Below are 18,664 nucleotides of genomic sequence, written 5' to 3' on the forward strand. Positions count from 1 at the left end.
TATCTCTTATTCTGGTGTAAATAAGTGGTTAATGAGGTTGTTTATGGACTAGTATCTCCTATTCTAGAGTATATAAGAGTAGATTGAGGTTGTTTATGGACTAATATCTCCTATTTTAGTGTATGTTAGCATTTATTGAGACTGTTTATGGACTACTATCTCCTATTCTAGAGTATATAAGTGTTGATTGAGGTTGTTTATGGACTAACATCTCCTATTCTAGTGTATATAAGCATTTATTGAAGTCGTTTATAGACTTATATCTCCTATTCTAGTGTGTAGGAGAATTTACTGAAGTTGTTTATGAACTAATATCTCCTATACTAGAGTATATAAGCATTGATTGAGGTTGTTTATGAACTATCTCCTATTCTAGTGTATATTAGCATTTACTGAGACTGTTTAAGGGCTAATATCTTGTGTAGGAGTTACAGTACAGTGGACAGTAATGTATAACCTTAATGGATGGCTAAACAGGTTTACATTTAATGAAATGTTTACTGTATCTTTAAAGAGAGAACAAAGCCGAAACATCTGTATAATAAGGGTTAATTTATGGATGGTTAATCAGCAAAAAAGTATGAGCTTTCTGTGGAGTTGCTACAGCTTCTATGCTGCTATACTGTTAAACTTTTGTAATAAATGTATAATAGATGTGTAATAGACATGAATAATGATGCAATAAAGCACAAATACACTCACGAGTCTCTCGTGTGGGTGCAGGCCGCAGTAGCTGCTGCTTTGGGGGCCATGTGAGGAATTTCCCAGCATGCCACTGTAGCTGGGCTGGTTCATGCTGCTGGAGGAGCTCCATAAGTCTGTACTGTGGTGACCGTCTGAGAGAGAAAGAGAGACAGAGGGCCAGAGAATTAAGATATTCTGTGATTTGTGACACAATGGGATCGATTTACAATATTGTTACTGTGATTATTTGTTTTAAATACCTACAAGCGGTAATTAATTAATTAATTAATTAATTAATTAATATACGTGTATGTATATGAGATGGTGAGTATGACAACATGTACATCATGATATCCTTTTCTGAGTATCTGACGAGTATGGCCACTACTTACACTTAAAAAAGAGATTTCTTCGAGGGTTCTTTAGTAAAGAGGATTGTTTATTTAGAACCATAAGTTCTATAAAGAACCATTTCATGCTTAAATGGTTCTTTGCATGGTGAAATTGTTCTTCAGATTGATGGAGAATATGTTGGTTCTGTATAGAACCCTTTGAAAATAGTTCTATACAGCACCAAAAAAGGATATTAAGCTTGTAACAATGGAACAATAGAGGAACATTTTTGGAGCTATATAGAACCATATACAACACATTCTCCCTCAATCTGAATAACCGAAGCACCATTTAAGCAAGAAATGGTTCAATATAGAACTCATGGTTCTCAATAGAACAAATGCCTTTACGTTACTATGGTGTATGGTGAAACAGTATTGTGGTGATATATTTTTGCCATATCTCCCACCGTTATATTTACGCGTGTGTGTGTATTACCTGGCATAAAGAAGGAGCTGGGGAAGCTGCCGCTGGGTGCTTTCGAGGACGGGTACCCTGGTGAGTCCCGGTTATAATCGGCAGTGCTGGCAGGCGGCGCATACACCTGCAAATCACAGACACAGAACAGTCAGGTCGAGGGACCGCATATCCCAGAATGCAATGGTTAGGACCAGAAACTATATATTCTAGAATACAATAGTCAGGATGAGGGACTACACATTCCAAAATGTGAAGGTCATGCCCTGGGACTACATATCCCAAAATGCAACATTCAGGACCAGGAACTACATATCCCAGAATGCAATAGTCAGAACCAGGGACCATAAATCCCAGAATGGAACATTGAGAACCAGGGACTTCATATTGTATAATGCAAAATCAGGCCCAGGGACTACATAACCCAGAATGCAACATTCAGAATCAGGGACTACACATGCCAGAATCATGACCAAGGGATACTAATCCCAGAGATATCCCAGAATGCAATGGACAGGACCCGAGACTACATACCCCACAATGCAACTGTGAAGACCAGGGACTACATATTCCAAAATGCGGAGGTCAGGACCAGGGACTATGAATCCCAGAATGCAACATTTAGAACCAGGGACTACACATGCCAGAAACATGACCAAGGACTACTAATCCCAGAGATATCCCAGAATGCAACAGTCAGGCCCAGGGACTGCATATCCCAGAATGGAACAGTCAGGCCCAGGGACTGCATATACCAGTATGCAACAGTCAGGCCCAGGGATCACATATCCCAGAATGCAACAGTCAGGCCCAAAGAATAAACATCGCAAAGATACCCCTGAATGCAAACGACAGGACCAGAGTGACTATATATCCCAGAATGCAACAGTCAGGACCAAAAAAAAACCACATCCTAGAGATATCCCAGAATGCAATGGTCAGGGCCAAAGAGTACATATTCCAGAAAGCAACAATCAGGACCAGGGACTACATATCCCAAAATGCAATGCTGTAACGTAGTAGCATCATTGTGCTCAGTCAGGAAAAGGGAAATATAATGTGCATGAAATTAAGAGGCAACACAGGTCAGACCAGCGACTTCATTTCCCACAGTGCATGTCTGAAAGTGGATAACAGTGAATGGAAGCTAAGCGTCTGTTAGGAAAACAGTGTTGTCACACTGACCACTCAGCGCCGTGCAGTGCACCGTATTCTGTCTGAGAAAGGCAGCGTGTCACAGAGCGAGACCAACACAGGATGGACGGGCTGCATGTTTCTGTGCCCAGAAAACGTCCAGAACAATAACAGTAATAATGATCTTTATTTTTATGGTAACTTTCATACATTAATAATGCAGCTCAACGTGTTCTACTTATGCAATAGAACACAAGAGGGAGTATCACGAAATAACATCACAGCTGTGATTTGGTCACCGTAGATCATCACAGCCGTGATGTTATTGGCGATAACACACTCCTCGAGTGTTCTACTGCTTTTATACAACAGTTAAATAAACACAGTAATAAATTAATAAACTGGGCCGTGAACGCGGCGTTTAATATGTTTTAATGTTCGCAGTTGCTTCACCAAATTATAGCTCCTTAACAAGCAGCTCGTTGGTACGTCAGAGTAACGAGCTCCGCCCACTCGCTGCACAGTCTGCAGTTCGTTCTCCAGCTCCTTACACTGAATTCCCAAACTGTCATCACCACTGAGCAGCTTCTCAGTCGGCAGCTGTGATAGAAGAACCTAAACAACCTAAAATCAGCCAGAAATGAACCCAATACCATTCGCCAAACGTGTAGTCTGATCTTCAGAGTCTGACCAAATCAGACTGAGCCATAAAACTGCCGCAATATCAAGTTCAGCTCAGTTTTGTCCGTTTTTTCCAGATCAGTATTAATGTTGTTTTGTTCCAGCCAGTCTGTAAAGCATCTTACAGCCCATTTAGTTTGGCGAATGGTGTTGGGTTCATTTCTGGCTGATTCCAGGTTGTTTAGCTGTTCTTCTGTCTCAGCTGCCGACTGAAAAGCTGCTCAGTGGTGATGACAGTTTGGGAATTTAGTGTCGTCTCATCTTCAGAGTCTGACCAAATCGTCTGTCAGTCAAATGTGATCTTAAAAGTGTCCATTTCCTGTTTGTGCAAAGAAGTAAAAACGTTCAAATGGCGTGAGCGTCTCCTACAGCTGTCAAAGTCGTTGCCAGAGTGATACCGTGTTTGTGAAAAAAACACGCTGTTATTTTGCCATAACAGTGTTAGAACACTTCTCAACCAATCAGCTTGTGTGGCCGGAACTAACTGTTGTAAAAAAAAATACAGTAATACATGTTTATACTTCTAGATTTCTTTAGAAAAGCTCCTATAGAGATGCTTAGAGAGAGAGTAGTGTGTGTCTGGCTCTGTGATGGGGTTAATGCAGAGCGCTGAGGGACGGAGGAGTTTTATAGAGACGCAGAAACTCAAACACAGCTGGACTCCTTCACTTTCCCACCTTACACACACACACACACACACACACACACACACACACACACACACACACACATCAATGTCTGCAAACGACATCAGGCCCAGAATACGGGGGATACCACAGGAGAGAGAGAGCCAGAGAGCGAGAGTAAAAGAGAGAGTTTTGTCCTACTCATAAAAACAGTTATGAGGATGTTGACTGACCCACACACACACACACACACACACACACTAACATCCTAACATCTGCCTACTGAAGACAAACCACAAACAGAAGAAATGAACAGAAATAAGAAACAGAAAAAAGTCCAGCGCCTGACCTCTTTGTCTTTCTTTACTTTGCAGAAAATTACCCAGAAGCCTCAACAACTAAACATTATACCATTTTTTAGTATTTATTGCTTGTATTCCAGATTCCGTTCTTTTCAGGAGACTCACTTTCAGTCCCTCAAAGAATCTGCAGACACACCTCCAAAGTTCAGTCTTAGAAGCTGGTTGATCATTTTCTGAAGTAATCAAACACATTCAGTGGGGTTGAGGTCTGGACTCTGGGGTGGTCAGTCCACTGTTCAGCTTCTTTGTTTGATGTGTCCGTCTCCTTTTCTCAGTGAGGTTCTTCTTGACAGCTACACATCCCTTGATCTTTCTCTCCTCATCCCTCTGTTCCTCCATCTCTCTCCTCACCCATCCCACCTTCCCTGCTTTTCCTAATCAATCAAACATTTTTTCATCTCTCTTTAAACACCATTCGGGGCTGCATTCACAAATGCAATAGGTCATCGAGAACCAGAAACGCCGCCGACTTCTCTGGGCTCGTCTGAAATGGACTGATGCTCAGTGGAAACGTGTATTGTGGTCTGACAAGTCAACCTTTCATTTTTGTTTATTGAAATAATGGTTGTTATGTTTTCCAGGCCAAAAAAGAAAAGGAGCACTGAGATTGTTACCAGAACAAAGTTCAAAATCCAGCATCTGCCATGGTGTGGAGGGGTGCACTTTTAGAAATAAAGGTACCTAATTGTAACAGGGGCAGTACCCTTCTTGTCACTGGGGTGGAACCCTCAAGGCTCCATCTCAGTACCTTTAGTCAGGGAACATAACTGAACCATAACCACTGAAATGATATGTTCTAAGCTGTACTGACTCCACACACCCCGTCTCGTCTCCAGGCTTTTATTTTACTGTTCTGTTTAAAACATTCGGTTATGAAAAGGTACAAATACGAACTTTTCACCTGGAAACACTTATTTAAGGTTCACAATCAGACCTTAAAACCACTGTTGGAGCTTTGAGGGAACATTTACACTGTTTGTACCTGCACAGAACCTCTATTTCTAACAGTGTAGCCCCTTTTGGATCTGGTTTGCCTTTTTTGTTATTGTTATGTTTGTCCCTTTTTGTGTTTGGATCATTCTGGATTTGACCTTTGCCTGTTTCATGACCACGCATATCGATCACGTCCAAAACAGTGAAGCCTCAATTTCTAATTTTACTTGTGAGCATCTGGCCAGTTGTGTCTTGTTACAATTAAAGTGCTTATGTAAGGTACACAGTTGGACCTTAAAACCACTGCCGTACCTTTAAGGGGACATATACACTGTCTGTACCTTGATCAATGAAAAATGTGCCTGCACAAAACCTGAGTGCCTCTGTGAAAATGTGTGGCACATGCAACAATGAAGTCCGGTCCCCAGGGACCCCCAAAGTTTTTTGATACAACCTGACTGAACCACTGCTCTAGCCGCCCCCTGGCACTGGGCCTGGTGACCTTAGGCTCATGTACAGCTGCTGCAGTGTCCTTTTCTGCTGGTCAGTGCTTTTCCATGGAGATTATACTGCCTGTCAGCAGTGGACGCACCTTAAAGTCGCTGGACTGACTCATTAGAAGGACTGTAGCGTTTCATTGTGGATGGAAAACTTGATACAAACACAGTATTTTAAAATATGTTAGTGTGGACAAGGCTTAGATGTGGTATTTGGATCTGGAGCTTTAAGAGGAACAGACACACACAACCACAGACACACATACACACACACACACACACACACACACACACACACACACATGTCTTTGTCCAGCTTAATTGGAAAGGAAGAGGCGCTCTTTTGACCAGTGAGCGTCTGGTCAGTATCATGACTTCTATTTCCAGCTAAGGCATGACATCATTCCCTCCAGCACACACACACACACACACACACACACACACACACACACACACACACACACATCTGGTTGAAGGGCTTGGCACGCAAGGCCTCCGCAGGGAGCAGTTAGAGCGGAGTGAGTAACAGACAGGTTCCAGAGGACAGTTTTAACCTGCAGCCCGCTGGAGCTACAAGGCTAACGTAGCCAACATGAACAGAATTCTATGTACACCAATTAGCATTGTGCTAATCTAACACACGCTAGCGAGGAAGAGCTAAGTAATCTTAAATAGACCTGTTCATGTGGTGTCTGATGCTAACTGGTGGGGTACAAGCTTCCATTACCCGTTAGCAACATTAGCCTTAGTGCTAAAAAAAAAACTATCGCTTTAACATGTTGGGCAGTTGCAGCGGTTGCATCTGTGTCTGTGTTCAAAACAGTGATGAATTCTGCTGTGTTCTTCGAAGCACAGAGAGAGAGAGAGAGAGAGAGAGACAGAGAGAGAGACAGAGAGAGAGAAAGTAAAGGAAGAGGGAGAGAGAGGAAGGGAATAAAGTGAAAAAGTTGAGAGAGAGCAAAAATGAAAAGAGAGACCTAGAGAGAGAGACAGAAAGCAACAAAGAGAGAGAGTAGAGAGTGAGAGATGGAGGGAGAGAGGGCGAGAGCAAAAAAGGAGAGAGAGACATAGAGAGAGTAAGAAAGAGAGAGAGAGAAAGGGGGAGAGAGAAGAGAAAGAAAGTTGAGAGAAAAATTAAGAAAAAGAGACGGAGAGTAGAGAGAGGGAAAGAAAGAAATAAAGTGAATGAAAGGAGTGAGAGAGAAAGAAAAGAGAGGTATAGCAAAGGAGAAAGTACAGAAAGAGAATGAACGACAGAGGGAGAGAGGGCGAGAGCCAAATGGGAGAGAGAGAGACCTAGACAGAGAACACAGAAAGAGAGTGAGAGAGAAAGAAAGAAAGAGCGAGTAAAGAGAAAGAGTGAACGACAGAGGGAGAGAGGGCGAGAGCAAAAGGGGAGAGAGAGAGAGACCTAGAGAGAGAATAGGGAGAAAGAGTGAGAGAGTAAGAAAGAAAAAGAGGGACAAATAAAGAGAGTAGAGAGAAAGAGTGAGAGATGAAGGGAGAGAGGGCGAGAGCAAAAAGGGAAAGAGACATAGAGAGAGAACAGGGAGAGAGAGAGAGAATCCGGAAGGAAGTCCCACCCCTCACCCTGGACTTCATTCTATCAACCTGCAATTGCTGTAATGTTCCCCAGATGTAGAGCAACACACACAGGCATGCAGGCCCGAGGCCTGGTTTCACCATCAAACACTAATCTGTTCCACATGAGGCACGGCAGAGCACATGCTTCTCACACACACACACACACACACACACACACACACACACACACACACTTACATTCGCTCAAATACACACACACAGACGGCAGTGCACAAAAAGAAAACATGAATGCATGCACATCTACGCAATTACAGACATATTACACACACACACACACACACACACACACACACACGCATGCACAGGCTCCCCGAGGACTCATGGCTTCCTGTGGCTTGATTAGAGCACACCACGCGAGGACAAGTGCCTCCCTCTGCAGCACTGCACCTGTGACTCTGGGCCTGCGTGTGTGTGTATGTGTGTGTGTGTGTGTGTGTGTGTGTGTGTGTGTGTGTGTGTGTGTGTGTGTGTGTGTCAGAGGGGGGTTGAGGAGATTGCTCTTCAGAGAACACCAGGGCAGATGTCAATATAGTCAGGAAGCACTTTTCACACACAGCTAATGTAGCACACACACACACACACACACACACAGCATTACTTTCCATAATTTAGGATTTCCTCCTTCTGGTCGAGGCTGACTCGTCCATTCCGACACAAATCACGGGCCGATGAGATCTCCTCTGTACTGTTCTAAGGGAGAGTTCACGCTGCGGTTCTGAAAGTGGAAAGGCGCTCGTCTTGATTTTCTTGGGGGTTCACGCTGATAGAACACAGACCCGTGAAGCATGAAGGTGGGAGCATCACTGATTCACTGGCAGTACACATCATCACAGGAAACATGAATAGAATCATATAAGGAGACTTTAAAGGAGAATTTAATCTCATCAGCCAAGAAACCGAATTGGAGGGAAGACGGAAATTTAGTCTCACTGAAAATGTATGTACGAGTCCACAAGGACCCTCAAAATCTCAGGGGAATTGAAGGTAGTTTGCCAAGAGGAATGTGGCAAAAAGCGAATTGCTTTTTACAGTAGTTTAGAGATCTGCGTGGGACTGTTCAGTCCCGCTTCCGCTCGCTCCCGCAAAATTCCATCCCACTCCCACCGACTCCCGCAAGACTTCATTCTGCTCTCGCAAGATATCATCCTACTTCCACAAGAATTCGACCCACTCTTCCAAGATATCATCCCCATCCCACCTACTCCTGCAAGTTTTAATCTCTGTCCCGCAAGATTTCCTCCTACCCCTGCCCACTCCCACAAATTTTAATCCCTCTCCCGCAAGAAATCATCCCACTTCCGCAAGATTTCGTCCCGCTCCTCCAAGATATCATCCCACCCCTGCCTACTCCTGCGATTTTTAATCCCTCTCCTGCAAGATATCCTCCCACTTCCGCAAGTTTTAATCCCTCTCCCACAACAAACCATCTCGCTTCCACAAGATTTTGCCCCACTTCTCCAAGATATCATCCCACTCCTGCCCACTCTGACAAGTTTTAATCCCTCTCCGCCAAGATTTCGTCCCACTCCTCCAAGATTTCATCCCGTTCCTGCCCACTCTCGCCCACTCCAGCAAGATTTCACCCCGCTTTCATCCCACTCTTCTGAACCATTTGTCGGAACCATTGTTAAAATGTCAAGCCTGTAACAACAGAAGGACCCTTTCGGGTGCTATATAGAACAATGTTATCTATACAATCAAGTTAACCTTGAGTGTTCATGGAAGTTCTGAAGAACAATGTTTCTCTTTCTTTAAGGAAAGACAAAGATTAATATGTGAAAGAACAGGAGCTTTCCAAAACTGAGATTTTAAAAAATGAACAAAAGATACAGAGAAAACGGGACTCCTAGCAACCACCTGGAAGGCCTTGCGAACTTTGCCCGTCAGAAAAGTTTTGTAAGGGTGTACTTTATTTAGTCTATCATGTAATTTGCGGGATTTCTCTTCATGCGTGCTTCGTCCCGCACCCACCTGCAGTGGGCTTGTTACCCGCCCACTCCCGAGCACAACACCTAGAATTAGTCTCATGTTGCAAGATATCATGGCAGGTCCTGCAGGTCTGGTGGGAATCCCACAGGAGTGCAGACCTCCACCGTAGACATATCAAAGCCGTAACAACAACTTTGCAACAAATTACTAACGTTACTAATCTGTGGTGTCTGAATACTTATGCACTGGAAGTTTGCTAACTAGCAAAAGTGCCCAAATGCTTGTTCCCCCTCACTGTAAACCCATCTGTGTCACCTTAAACCTGCATGAGGTTTCATCTACTGAACAGCACTGCTTAGTACAGTGTACCTTTGGCCACCAGCCCTTCTCCTGTCCAGCCCTTCCAACCTGTATCTAACATGCTGCCCTTTCCGTGACCTACACTAAGGCATCTGATCCAGCCAATCAAGGTCCTTCATAAATGGAGCAGGTGCAGCAGATTGTGGTGGGAACTAGACTCTGCAGGAAGGTAGATCTCCAGGACCACGGTTGGAGACCACTGCAGTACACTAAACAGTTACTGCACAGACCAGGGGTGCATAACTCCGGTCCTCGAGGGCCAGTCCAGTAGGGTTTGGTGATTCACCTGCTCAAACACACCTGAATACACTAATCTGTTAATTGCCAGGTTTAGAGGGTGTGTCTGAGCTCCAAACTGTGCTGGACACTGGACTGCCAGGACCGGAGTTGTGCACCCCCAGCACAGACATTCCCACTTCAATATACACTTTCTGTAGCACAAATTAATAGTCAGGTTGGTGTGAGATCACCTCCAAATAAATTACATTACATGAACACCTTGATTCATCTAAACGCCCACAGAAACGCACAGCACACTGTGATTGGTTAGAGGCTCATTTGCATATTATAGCCGTCTGTGGTATCAGTATTGCAAAGGTGAACTATCACAATGATAATCAACTGTGTGTATGTGTGTGTGTGTGTGTGTGTGTGTGTGTGTGTGTGTGTGTTGTACGGCTACAGCAAATACTTTGAGGCCCTTAGACACATGTGGTCAGTTATAAATAAATCTGTTCAGCCTTCTAAAATAGAGAGAGAGACTTAGAAAAAGACAGACAGAGAGAGAGAGAGAGAGAGGGAGAGCGAGTAAGTGTGTGTCTAATCAGTGTTGCATGTGTGCAGCACCCTTCCAGAATCTCACTCTTTCATCTCTAGCAGAGAAATCATTCTCCATTACATGTGTGTGTGTGTGTGTGTGTGTGTGTGTGTGTGTGTGTGTGTGTGTGTGTGTGTGTGTGTGTGTATCAATTGCGGTCGAAGTTGGGGAGAACTCAAGTGGCGGAACTGAATACCTGTAGAAACTCTCTCTCTCTCTTTCTCTTTCACTCTTTCTATCTCTCTCTCCCCCCTCCGTATTTCTCTCTTTCTGTCTCAGGGTCTCTCTATTTCTCTCTCTCTCTCTCTGTCTGTCTTTTTCCTTTCATTTTTATCTTTTTCTGTCCATCTCCTATCTCTCTCCTTCTGTCTCTTTCCATCTCTCTTTCTATGTCTCTCTTTCCTAATCTTCCTAATTATTTTTCTCTCCCTTTCTGTATCCCTTCTGTGTCTTTTTCTATGTCTCTCTCTCTCAGTCTCTCTTAGTAGTTCAGTTCAACGGTGCTTTATCTATCTATCTATCTATCTATCTATCTATCTATCTATCTATCTATCTACACACAACTATCTCTCACACACTCCCACTATCTCTTTCTTCGTATGTTTTTTTAGCTCTCTCTTTAGCTCTAACTGTTAATCTCACTCTTTCTATCTCTATCTCTTTCTATCTCTCTCTACCTCCTTCTACCTGTCTATCTGTATCTCTCTATCTATCTCTGTTTATCTCTATCTCTCTCCATCTGTCTTTCTATCTCTCCCTCTTTCTATCTCTCTCTCACTGTTTATCTCTATCTCTCTTTCTGTTTATCTCTATCTCTTCTCTGCTTCTGTCTCTGTTTATCTCTCTCTCTCTCTCTCTCTCTGTGTTATTGAAAGTTAATCTGTATTGATGTCGGCTGTGTTGAATGTGGAGTGTTGTGACAAAATCCTGACACAAGCTAATGTATATTATTCTGATTCACACACACACACACACACACACACACATGCACACACACACACACACACACACACATGCACACACATGCACACACACACACACACACACACACACACTCATACACATGCCCACCCTCTCCGCTCCCCATATGATGAAAGGCATAGCTAACTCACAGCACTGCTCTCTGTTCTACTGCCAAATAACTACAGAGAGAGGGAGAGAGAGAGAGAGAGAGAGAGAGAGAGAGAGAGAGAGCACACGCTCCTGTTCAGGCCACTGAACCAGTTGTTACACTGGACAGACAAACCCATAAAGACACGACAAAAAACACGTTCTCACTGCAGGTTTGCTCCAAAGAGTTCCGCTTCCTTCTCCGAGCGGAGGATCTTTTAGGGACGACTGTGATTGGCTGAGAAGCTTGTCAATCATTACTTTGCAAACGGTCAATCGTCTGATGTTGTGCTAAAGCTACGGTTAGCTACCTTAGCCTCGTAGCTGCAGCACTAAAACCAAAAAGGCGAACTTCAAACGAGCCTAAAACTGCGTAAACCAAACTGCTAATGAGAGACTGGAGAAAGAGAGAGGGAACGAAAAGCGAAGAGAGAGATAGAGAAAGGAGGAAGGCCGGCGGATTAAAGAGTTAGAGAGCGGGACGGAGAAGAGCCGCAGCTGTCTGTCCCGGACGCGGCAGGCGAAAAGGAGCCCAATTTGAGCTTGTTTACACGGCTGCCTGCAAATGAATTCAAGATGGTGGAGGAGCGGAGGGAGAAGGGAGCTGAGGCCAATCGCCTCCTGATCAAAGGCATTCTACTCAGCAATTCTCAGCTTTTAATTGACCATGGCTTCGATAAAACAAGGCCTCGTAGCTAGAAAACGCTGCTGTGTGCATGTGTGTGTGTGTCTGTGTGTGTGTGTGTGTGCGGGAAATTGTTTAAGGAATGCTAACGCAGCTAACACATGCTAACGCTTGCAAGGAAGTAAACAATTAATTCCTCGGCGGTCTTGATGGCCACGTCAAGGAAGAGCCAGAGTTGAGAAAACGGCGCTAACGGCTTGTCAAAAGCTGGTGCCAAATGGAGGATTTGGGGGAACTAAGGTTAGCATGCTACCTAACATGCCACATTCCTCTGATGGGAACGTTTTCCGAAATACTTGAGCTGTCTGCCATAGATACGCTGGTTTACCAATTCCCACGTTTCAGACACGGACAAGTTTTGGAACGTTCGGCTAATCAAAACCAGAGAAATAAGTTTCTGCTAACATGTATCGCAATGGAAAAAAGGCTTCGTTACATTTAACAATTTAGCAGAATTTCCTGGGTTTGATTAGCCAAACTTTCCATCGACTTGCCAGGTTTCAGAGTTTTGGAACGTTTGGCTAATCAAAACCAGGAAGATAAGCTTTTATTGCTAAACGTGTAGCAAAGCCATCCTTTCAATTGCGAAACCAACTGGTGGTAAAAACGTACATCGCTAATCAAATTCTCATGTTTACCGGCTTTGATCTTCAGTTTGAGAAATGCACTATTTGTGATGAAGCCCAGAGGACGGGTTCTCCTCTTGGAGCTCGGTTCTTCTGAGTGTTTCTTCTTTATGATCTTTGGGAGTTTTTCCTCTTGAGCTTTGTTTATCCACAGTGGTTCTTCCTCATGGTCTTGGAGAGCTTCTCCTTTTGAGTCTTGGTTCCTCTCAGTGGTTCTTCCTCATGATCTTGGAGATCTTCTCCATTTCAGTCTTGGTTCCTCTTAGTGGTTCTTCCTCATGCTCTTGCAGAGATTCTCGTTTGAGGCCTTGGTTCCTCCCAATGGTTCTTCCTGATGGTCTTGGAGAGCTTTTCGTTTTGGACCTTGGTTCTTCTTAGTGGTTCTTCCTCATGCTTTTAGGGAACTTCTCATTTTAATTCTTGGTTCCTCTTGTGGTTCTTCCTCATGGTCTTGGAGGGTTTCTCCTTTTGAATCTTGTTTATTCTTTCTGGTTCTACTTCATGCTCTTAGGGAAGTTATTTTTTGAGTCTTGGTTCCTCTCAGTGGTTCTTCCTCATGCTCTTAGGGAGGTTCTTCTTTTGAGTCTTGGTTCCTCTCAGTGGTTCTTCCTCATGCTCCTAGGTAGTTTTTCCTGACACTGCCTCCCTTTCAGTTGTTCTGGGACAACATCTGTGGTGGAAAAGTCTAGAATGAATTGACCTGAATGTCTTGCACATTCAGGGCGGGACTCTTATTGTATGTCCCAGTTTTAGTTCACGGACCTCTCGGACTATTTCGTGAACATACAACAGGCTGATGGCACGGCCCGACCGCACACGAGCGTGCGGGTGCACGTGTTGCCATGGCAACGGCCATAGGAACTCTGGGTAGCGGCAGAGCTCGTCGGGTTTAACAGGTCTGCAGCACAGATGGTGCTGAGAACGAAAAAAAAAAGTGCTGCTTTACCAAGCCTTTAAAGAATCGGCACTGCCTGCTTTCTTCCTCTCCTCTCTCTCTCGCTCACTCTCCATCCCTCCATCCAACCCCCTCTCTCTTTTTCTCCTCCCCCTCCATCCCTCGCTTCCTTTTGTCTTTGTTCGCCGCCTTGGTGAAGTGCCAGGTAAGCAAAGTGCTCCTCTGTGTGTTTCTTTTGGAGAAAACAGGAGGCAGCGAGGACACACACACACACACACACACACACACACACACACACGTCTAACACAGGGCCAGGCACTTAAAGCCACAACACAACGACTGCTGCCACCTCTGGGAGAAAATAACTGAGCGTGCATGTAAGACATTGTCTCAAATCTCTCTGTCTTCCCTTTCAGATCAGAAACTGGATTACCAGCTGAGCTCTACGACACCTCCTCTTTCCTTTCATTCTTTTATTCTCTCCGTCCCGCATGTGTCGGAAAACGGATCCTTGCTGTCACCATTGTTCTCTTAACAGATTTATCCTGTGTTCGATTATAGCCGCGCTGCTGGTGGCGCCCCCTAGTGGAACTGAAGGGGGGGAAAAAAAGAATAACACAATCCAGGGGCTTTGAAAGGAACGTGGCGCCGCGAGCGTTTTTGACATGGTGACAGGATGAACAGCAACCATAAACTGTGAGCTGGAGCTACCTTTGTGGCAGCCATTACGTACGCTGTCTTACAGCGAGAGAGAGACAAAAGGCTGAAGACAAAACAAGCGACTTTTCTTGGAGAAGACACAGTACAGATGTAACAGTTAGCTATTGGAGTATGTTGAACTCTAGAACACTTCAGGTCTGGAACGATTATTCGGTGAGAACATTTTCGCTCTATAATGACAGACTGTAATACACTACAGGAAGTGTAGGGGGCGATATGGCTTCTACTGTTTCATTTAAAAAGCCTCTATAATGTTCATATGATACACACAGTCACTCTGACAGACTGTAATACACTACAGGAAGTGTAGGGGGCGATATGGCTTCTACTGTTTCATTTAAAAAGCCTCTATAATGTTCATATGATCCACACAGTCATTCTGACAGACTGTAATACTCTACAGGAAGTGTAGGGGGTGATATGGCTTCTACTGTTTCATTTAAAAAGCCTTTATAATGTTCATATGATCCACACAGTCACTCTGACAGACTGTAATACACTACAGGAAGTGTAGGGGGCGATATGGCTTCTACTGTTTCATTCAAAAAGCCTCTATAATGTTCATATGATCCACACAGTCACTCTGACAGACTGTAATACACCACAGGAAGTGTAGGGGGCGATACGGCTTCTACTGTTTCATTTAAAAAGCCTCTATAATGTTCATGTGATCCACACAGTCATTCTGACAGACTGTAATACACCACAGGAAGTGTAGGGGGCGATATGACTTCTACTGTTTCATTCAAAAAGTGCTCTATAATGTTCATATGATCCACACAGTCACTCTGACAGACTGTAATACACCACAGGAAGTGTAGGGGGCGATATGGCTTCTACTGTTTCATTTAAAAAGCACTATAATGTTCATATGATCCACACAGTCATTCTGACAGACTGTAATACACTACAGGAAGTGTAGGGGGCGATATGACTTCTACTGTTTCATTCAAAAAGTGCTCTATAATGTTCATATGATCCACACAGTCACTCTGACAGACTGTAATACACTACAGGAAGTGTAGGGGGCGATATGGCTTCTGTTAAAAAGTGCTCCATAATGGCTGCAGCTTCATTAGCTAAACCCCAATGACTAAAAACATTTCTCAAGACCATTTTGTCATCCATCTCAGCTCGTCCAGCCATTTTGACCTAAAGCACATTCAAGTCCACCTCTTGGATCCAAAGCTGCCGCACGCAGGCCTACATTACCATGAGTAGAGATTGCTTTAGCTGTAATACGGCCCTGTGAATGTATGAGAGAGAGAGAGAGAGAGAGAGAGAGATAGAGAGAGAGTAAGGGAGAGAGAGAGAGAGAGAGAGAGAGATAGAGAGAGAGTAAGGGAGAGAGAGAGAGCGCTGGGTGGTTATGATTGCCAGGCTCCGCATGCGGTCCATAGCAGGAGGTGTTATTGATCTTTCTGACGGCTGGAAATCTCCACTGGCCCTGGAGAACATACTCAATTTTCCTCTCGCCGAAAACGCCGCTGCCTCCACCGGCCTCCCATTCCTCCGCACTCATTTCAATGAGAGAGAGAGAGACGGAGAGAGAGATTCTGTCCATCTCTCTCTGTATTAAAGCGGCCAATCCCGGCCCCATCCCTCCATACACTAATGCATTCATAATGGTTCCTCAAAGTGAGCAGACGAACAGGGAATGGATCTCAGGCCCAAGCCGAGGCAGGAAGACGGAGGAACCTCCATCTTCATTTCTCCATTTCTACCATGGTCTACATCTCTATATCCATTCCATTTCCATCTTAACCTCAATCCCTTCATCTACATCTCCAATTTATCTGCATCTTCACCTCCACCTCTATTTCTGTTACCTTTCCAACTCCACCTTCATCTACATCTCCATCTTCATCTCTATCTGTTACCTTTCCAACTCCACCTCCATCTACATCTCCATCTTCACCTCCATCTCTGTTACCTTTCCAACTCCACCTTCATCTACATCTCCATCTCCACCTCCATCTCTGTTACCTTTCCAACTCCACCTCCATCTACATCTCCATCTTCACCTCCATCTCTATCTGTTACCTTTCCAACTCCACCCTTATCTACATCTCCATCTTCATCTCCACCTCTATTTCTGTTACCTTTCCAACTCCACCTCCATCTACATCTCCATCTTCACCTCCATCTCTGTTACCTTTCCAACTCCACCTCCATCTACATCTCCATCTTCACCTCCATATCTGTTACCTTTCCAACTCCACCTCCATCTACATCTCCATCTTCACCTCCATCTCTGTTACCTTTCCAACTCCACCTCCATCTACATCTCCATCTTCACCTCCATCTCTATCTGTTACCTTTCCAACTCCACCCTTATCTACATCTCCATCTTCATCTCCACCTCTATTTCTGTTACCTTTCCAACTCCACCTCCATCTACATCTCCATCTTCATCTCCATATCTGTTACCTTTCCAACTCCACCTTCATCTACATCTCCATCTTCACCTCCATCTCTATCTGTTACCTTTCCAACTCCACCTTCATCTACATCTCCATCTTCACCTCCATCTCTATCTGTTACCTTTCCAACTCCACCTCCATCTACATCTCCATCTTCACCTCCATCTCTATCTGTTACCTTTCCAACTCCACCTCCATCTACATCTCCACCTCCAGATCATTTTATTATTTGGATCCATCAAAAGCAGATGTCTGAGTCATATCTACCTCTACTACTATACGCATCTACATCTTCATTTCGTGCACAGTAGTTTCAGTGTTCTTCTGCTAATAACACAAACACTAATACAACAGTATAACTCTACCAGCTCCTCAACGTCTCTCATTTCAACATGAGCAAGTTCCTTTTGCAAACCCTTTGGCCACAGTATTGCGTAATTTACAACTTTATTCTCAGAATATTACGTCATTTTCTCGAAATATTACGATTTTGTTAAAAAAAAATGTGACTTTATTCTCGACTTTCAATTTTCAAGTTTTTCTCAAAATATTTTGCCTTTAATCCTCAGAATATTATGATTTTATTAAAAAAAAAATACGACGTAATTCTTAAAATATTATGACTTTTTCCCAAAATTTGATGATATGATATATATTTTGGAAAATATTATTTTATAAAAAATACTACTTCTCAAAATATTACTTTTACATCACATCATTTTTGGAATCTTATGATTTTATTCTAAAAAACTGACTATATTCTCAAATTATTATTTTTTTCCATAAAATATGACTTTTCTTTCATTCTCAAAATACTATGAATTTATTCTAGACTTTTTATTCAATTTTATTGTAGAAAATACAGGTTTATTCTCAAAGTCTCTCTGTGAAATGAAAAAATGACTCACTGAAGGTGAGTTTTGACTGGAAATGCACAGAACTGTATGTATCCGGCGACCCGATCACAGTAATGAAGGTTTCGTTGAGCTTCTTTATTCATGTTATGTCATGAGCAGCGTCGAATTTCCGGTGTGTGAACCACATGCAGCACCGCGTTTAGACCTCCCACTCTCTCCTAACTCTCCACTCGTCGTTTGGGAAGCAGATGAGAGACAGAGAGGATAAAGTAAATGGGAAGAAAGAAAAGAGGATGCAAATAAACGAAGGAAAGTTCCCGTTTTCCTTTCATGAGGGCCGGGTTGAGGAGGTAATTCTCCATTCTGTCAGATCAGACAGCGCGTAATATCTGCGAAGGAGTCGGCCGAGGCGGAGAGAGAGAGAGAGCGAGAGCGAGGGGAGAGAGAGAGAAAGTGCATTAGAGGAGAGGGCGGTAATTAGAGGATGAAAAAGCAGGTATATTTCCACAGGTGACAGATTTTTTGCTGCAGCCTTTTTTATTATTCCCTCTGCCTTTCAGGTGTGCGCGTTTTGGCAAGTGCGCCGCTCGCTCTCCTCCTCTGGCTTAATCTAATTACTGCCATATGTCTGAGGCTGCCACACTCGCTTACCATCCGCTCGCTGAGCGCGCACACGCCGACACGTACCGGTCACCAATCGCACCTACCGTGGCAGAAAAAAGGGTACTGTACAATATAAACACGCCCTCAATGGTCTTAAAGGAGAACTCCACTAAATTTTCAATATGTTGGCCTAATTCAGTTGTTCAAGATGTAAACAAAGTCATGCAGTATGTTTTCCTGTGGAACATTTTGTTCTAGAGAAACTTAGAGACTCAGATTTCTTTACTGTGGTGGTGATAGCAACCAG

The 18,664-nt window shown here is 43.8% G+C and overlaps 1 protein-coding gene across 12 annotated transcripts in view; it reads right to left on the bottom strand.

Moving 5' to 3' along the window:
- LOC118820125 (transcription factor 4-like) overlaps nt 1-18,664 on the bottom strand; it is a 281,579-nt gene that overhangs the window by 52,062 nt on the left and 210,853 nt on the right. For all 12 annotated transcript variants that reach the window (XM_036588268.1, XM_036588265.1, XM_036588264.1 and 9 more), the window contains 2 exons: nt 1,516-1,621; nt 703-836 (listed from right to left, as the gene is read on the bottom strand). In XM_036588268.1, the coding sequence (XP_036444161.1) occupies nt 703-836; nt 1,516-1,621 (240 nt within the window). The remainder of the gene's footprint in view (nt 1-702; nt 837-1,515; nt 1,622-18,664) is intronic.

This window comes from Colossoma macropomum, unplaced genomic scaffold, assembly GCF_904425465.1.
Source record: "Colossoma macropomum unplaced genomic scaffold, Colossoma_macropomum, whole genome shotgun sequence".
NCBI classification, from domain to species: Eukaryota; Metazoa; Chordata; class Actinopteri; order Characiformes; family Serrasalmidae; genus Colossoma; species Colossoma macropomum.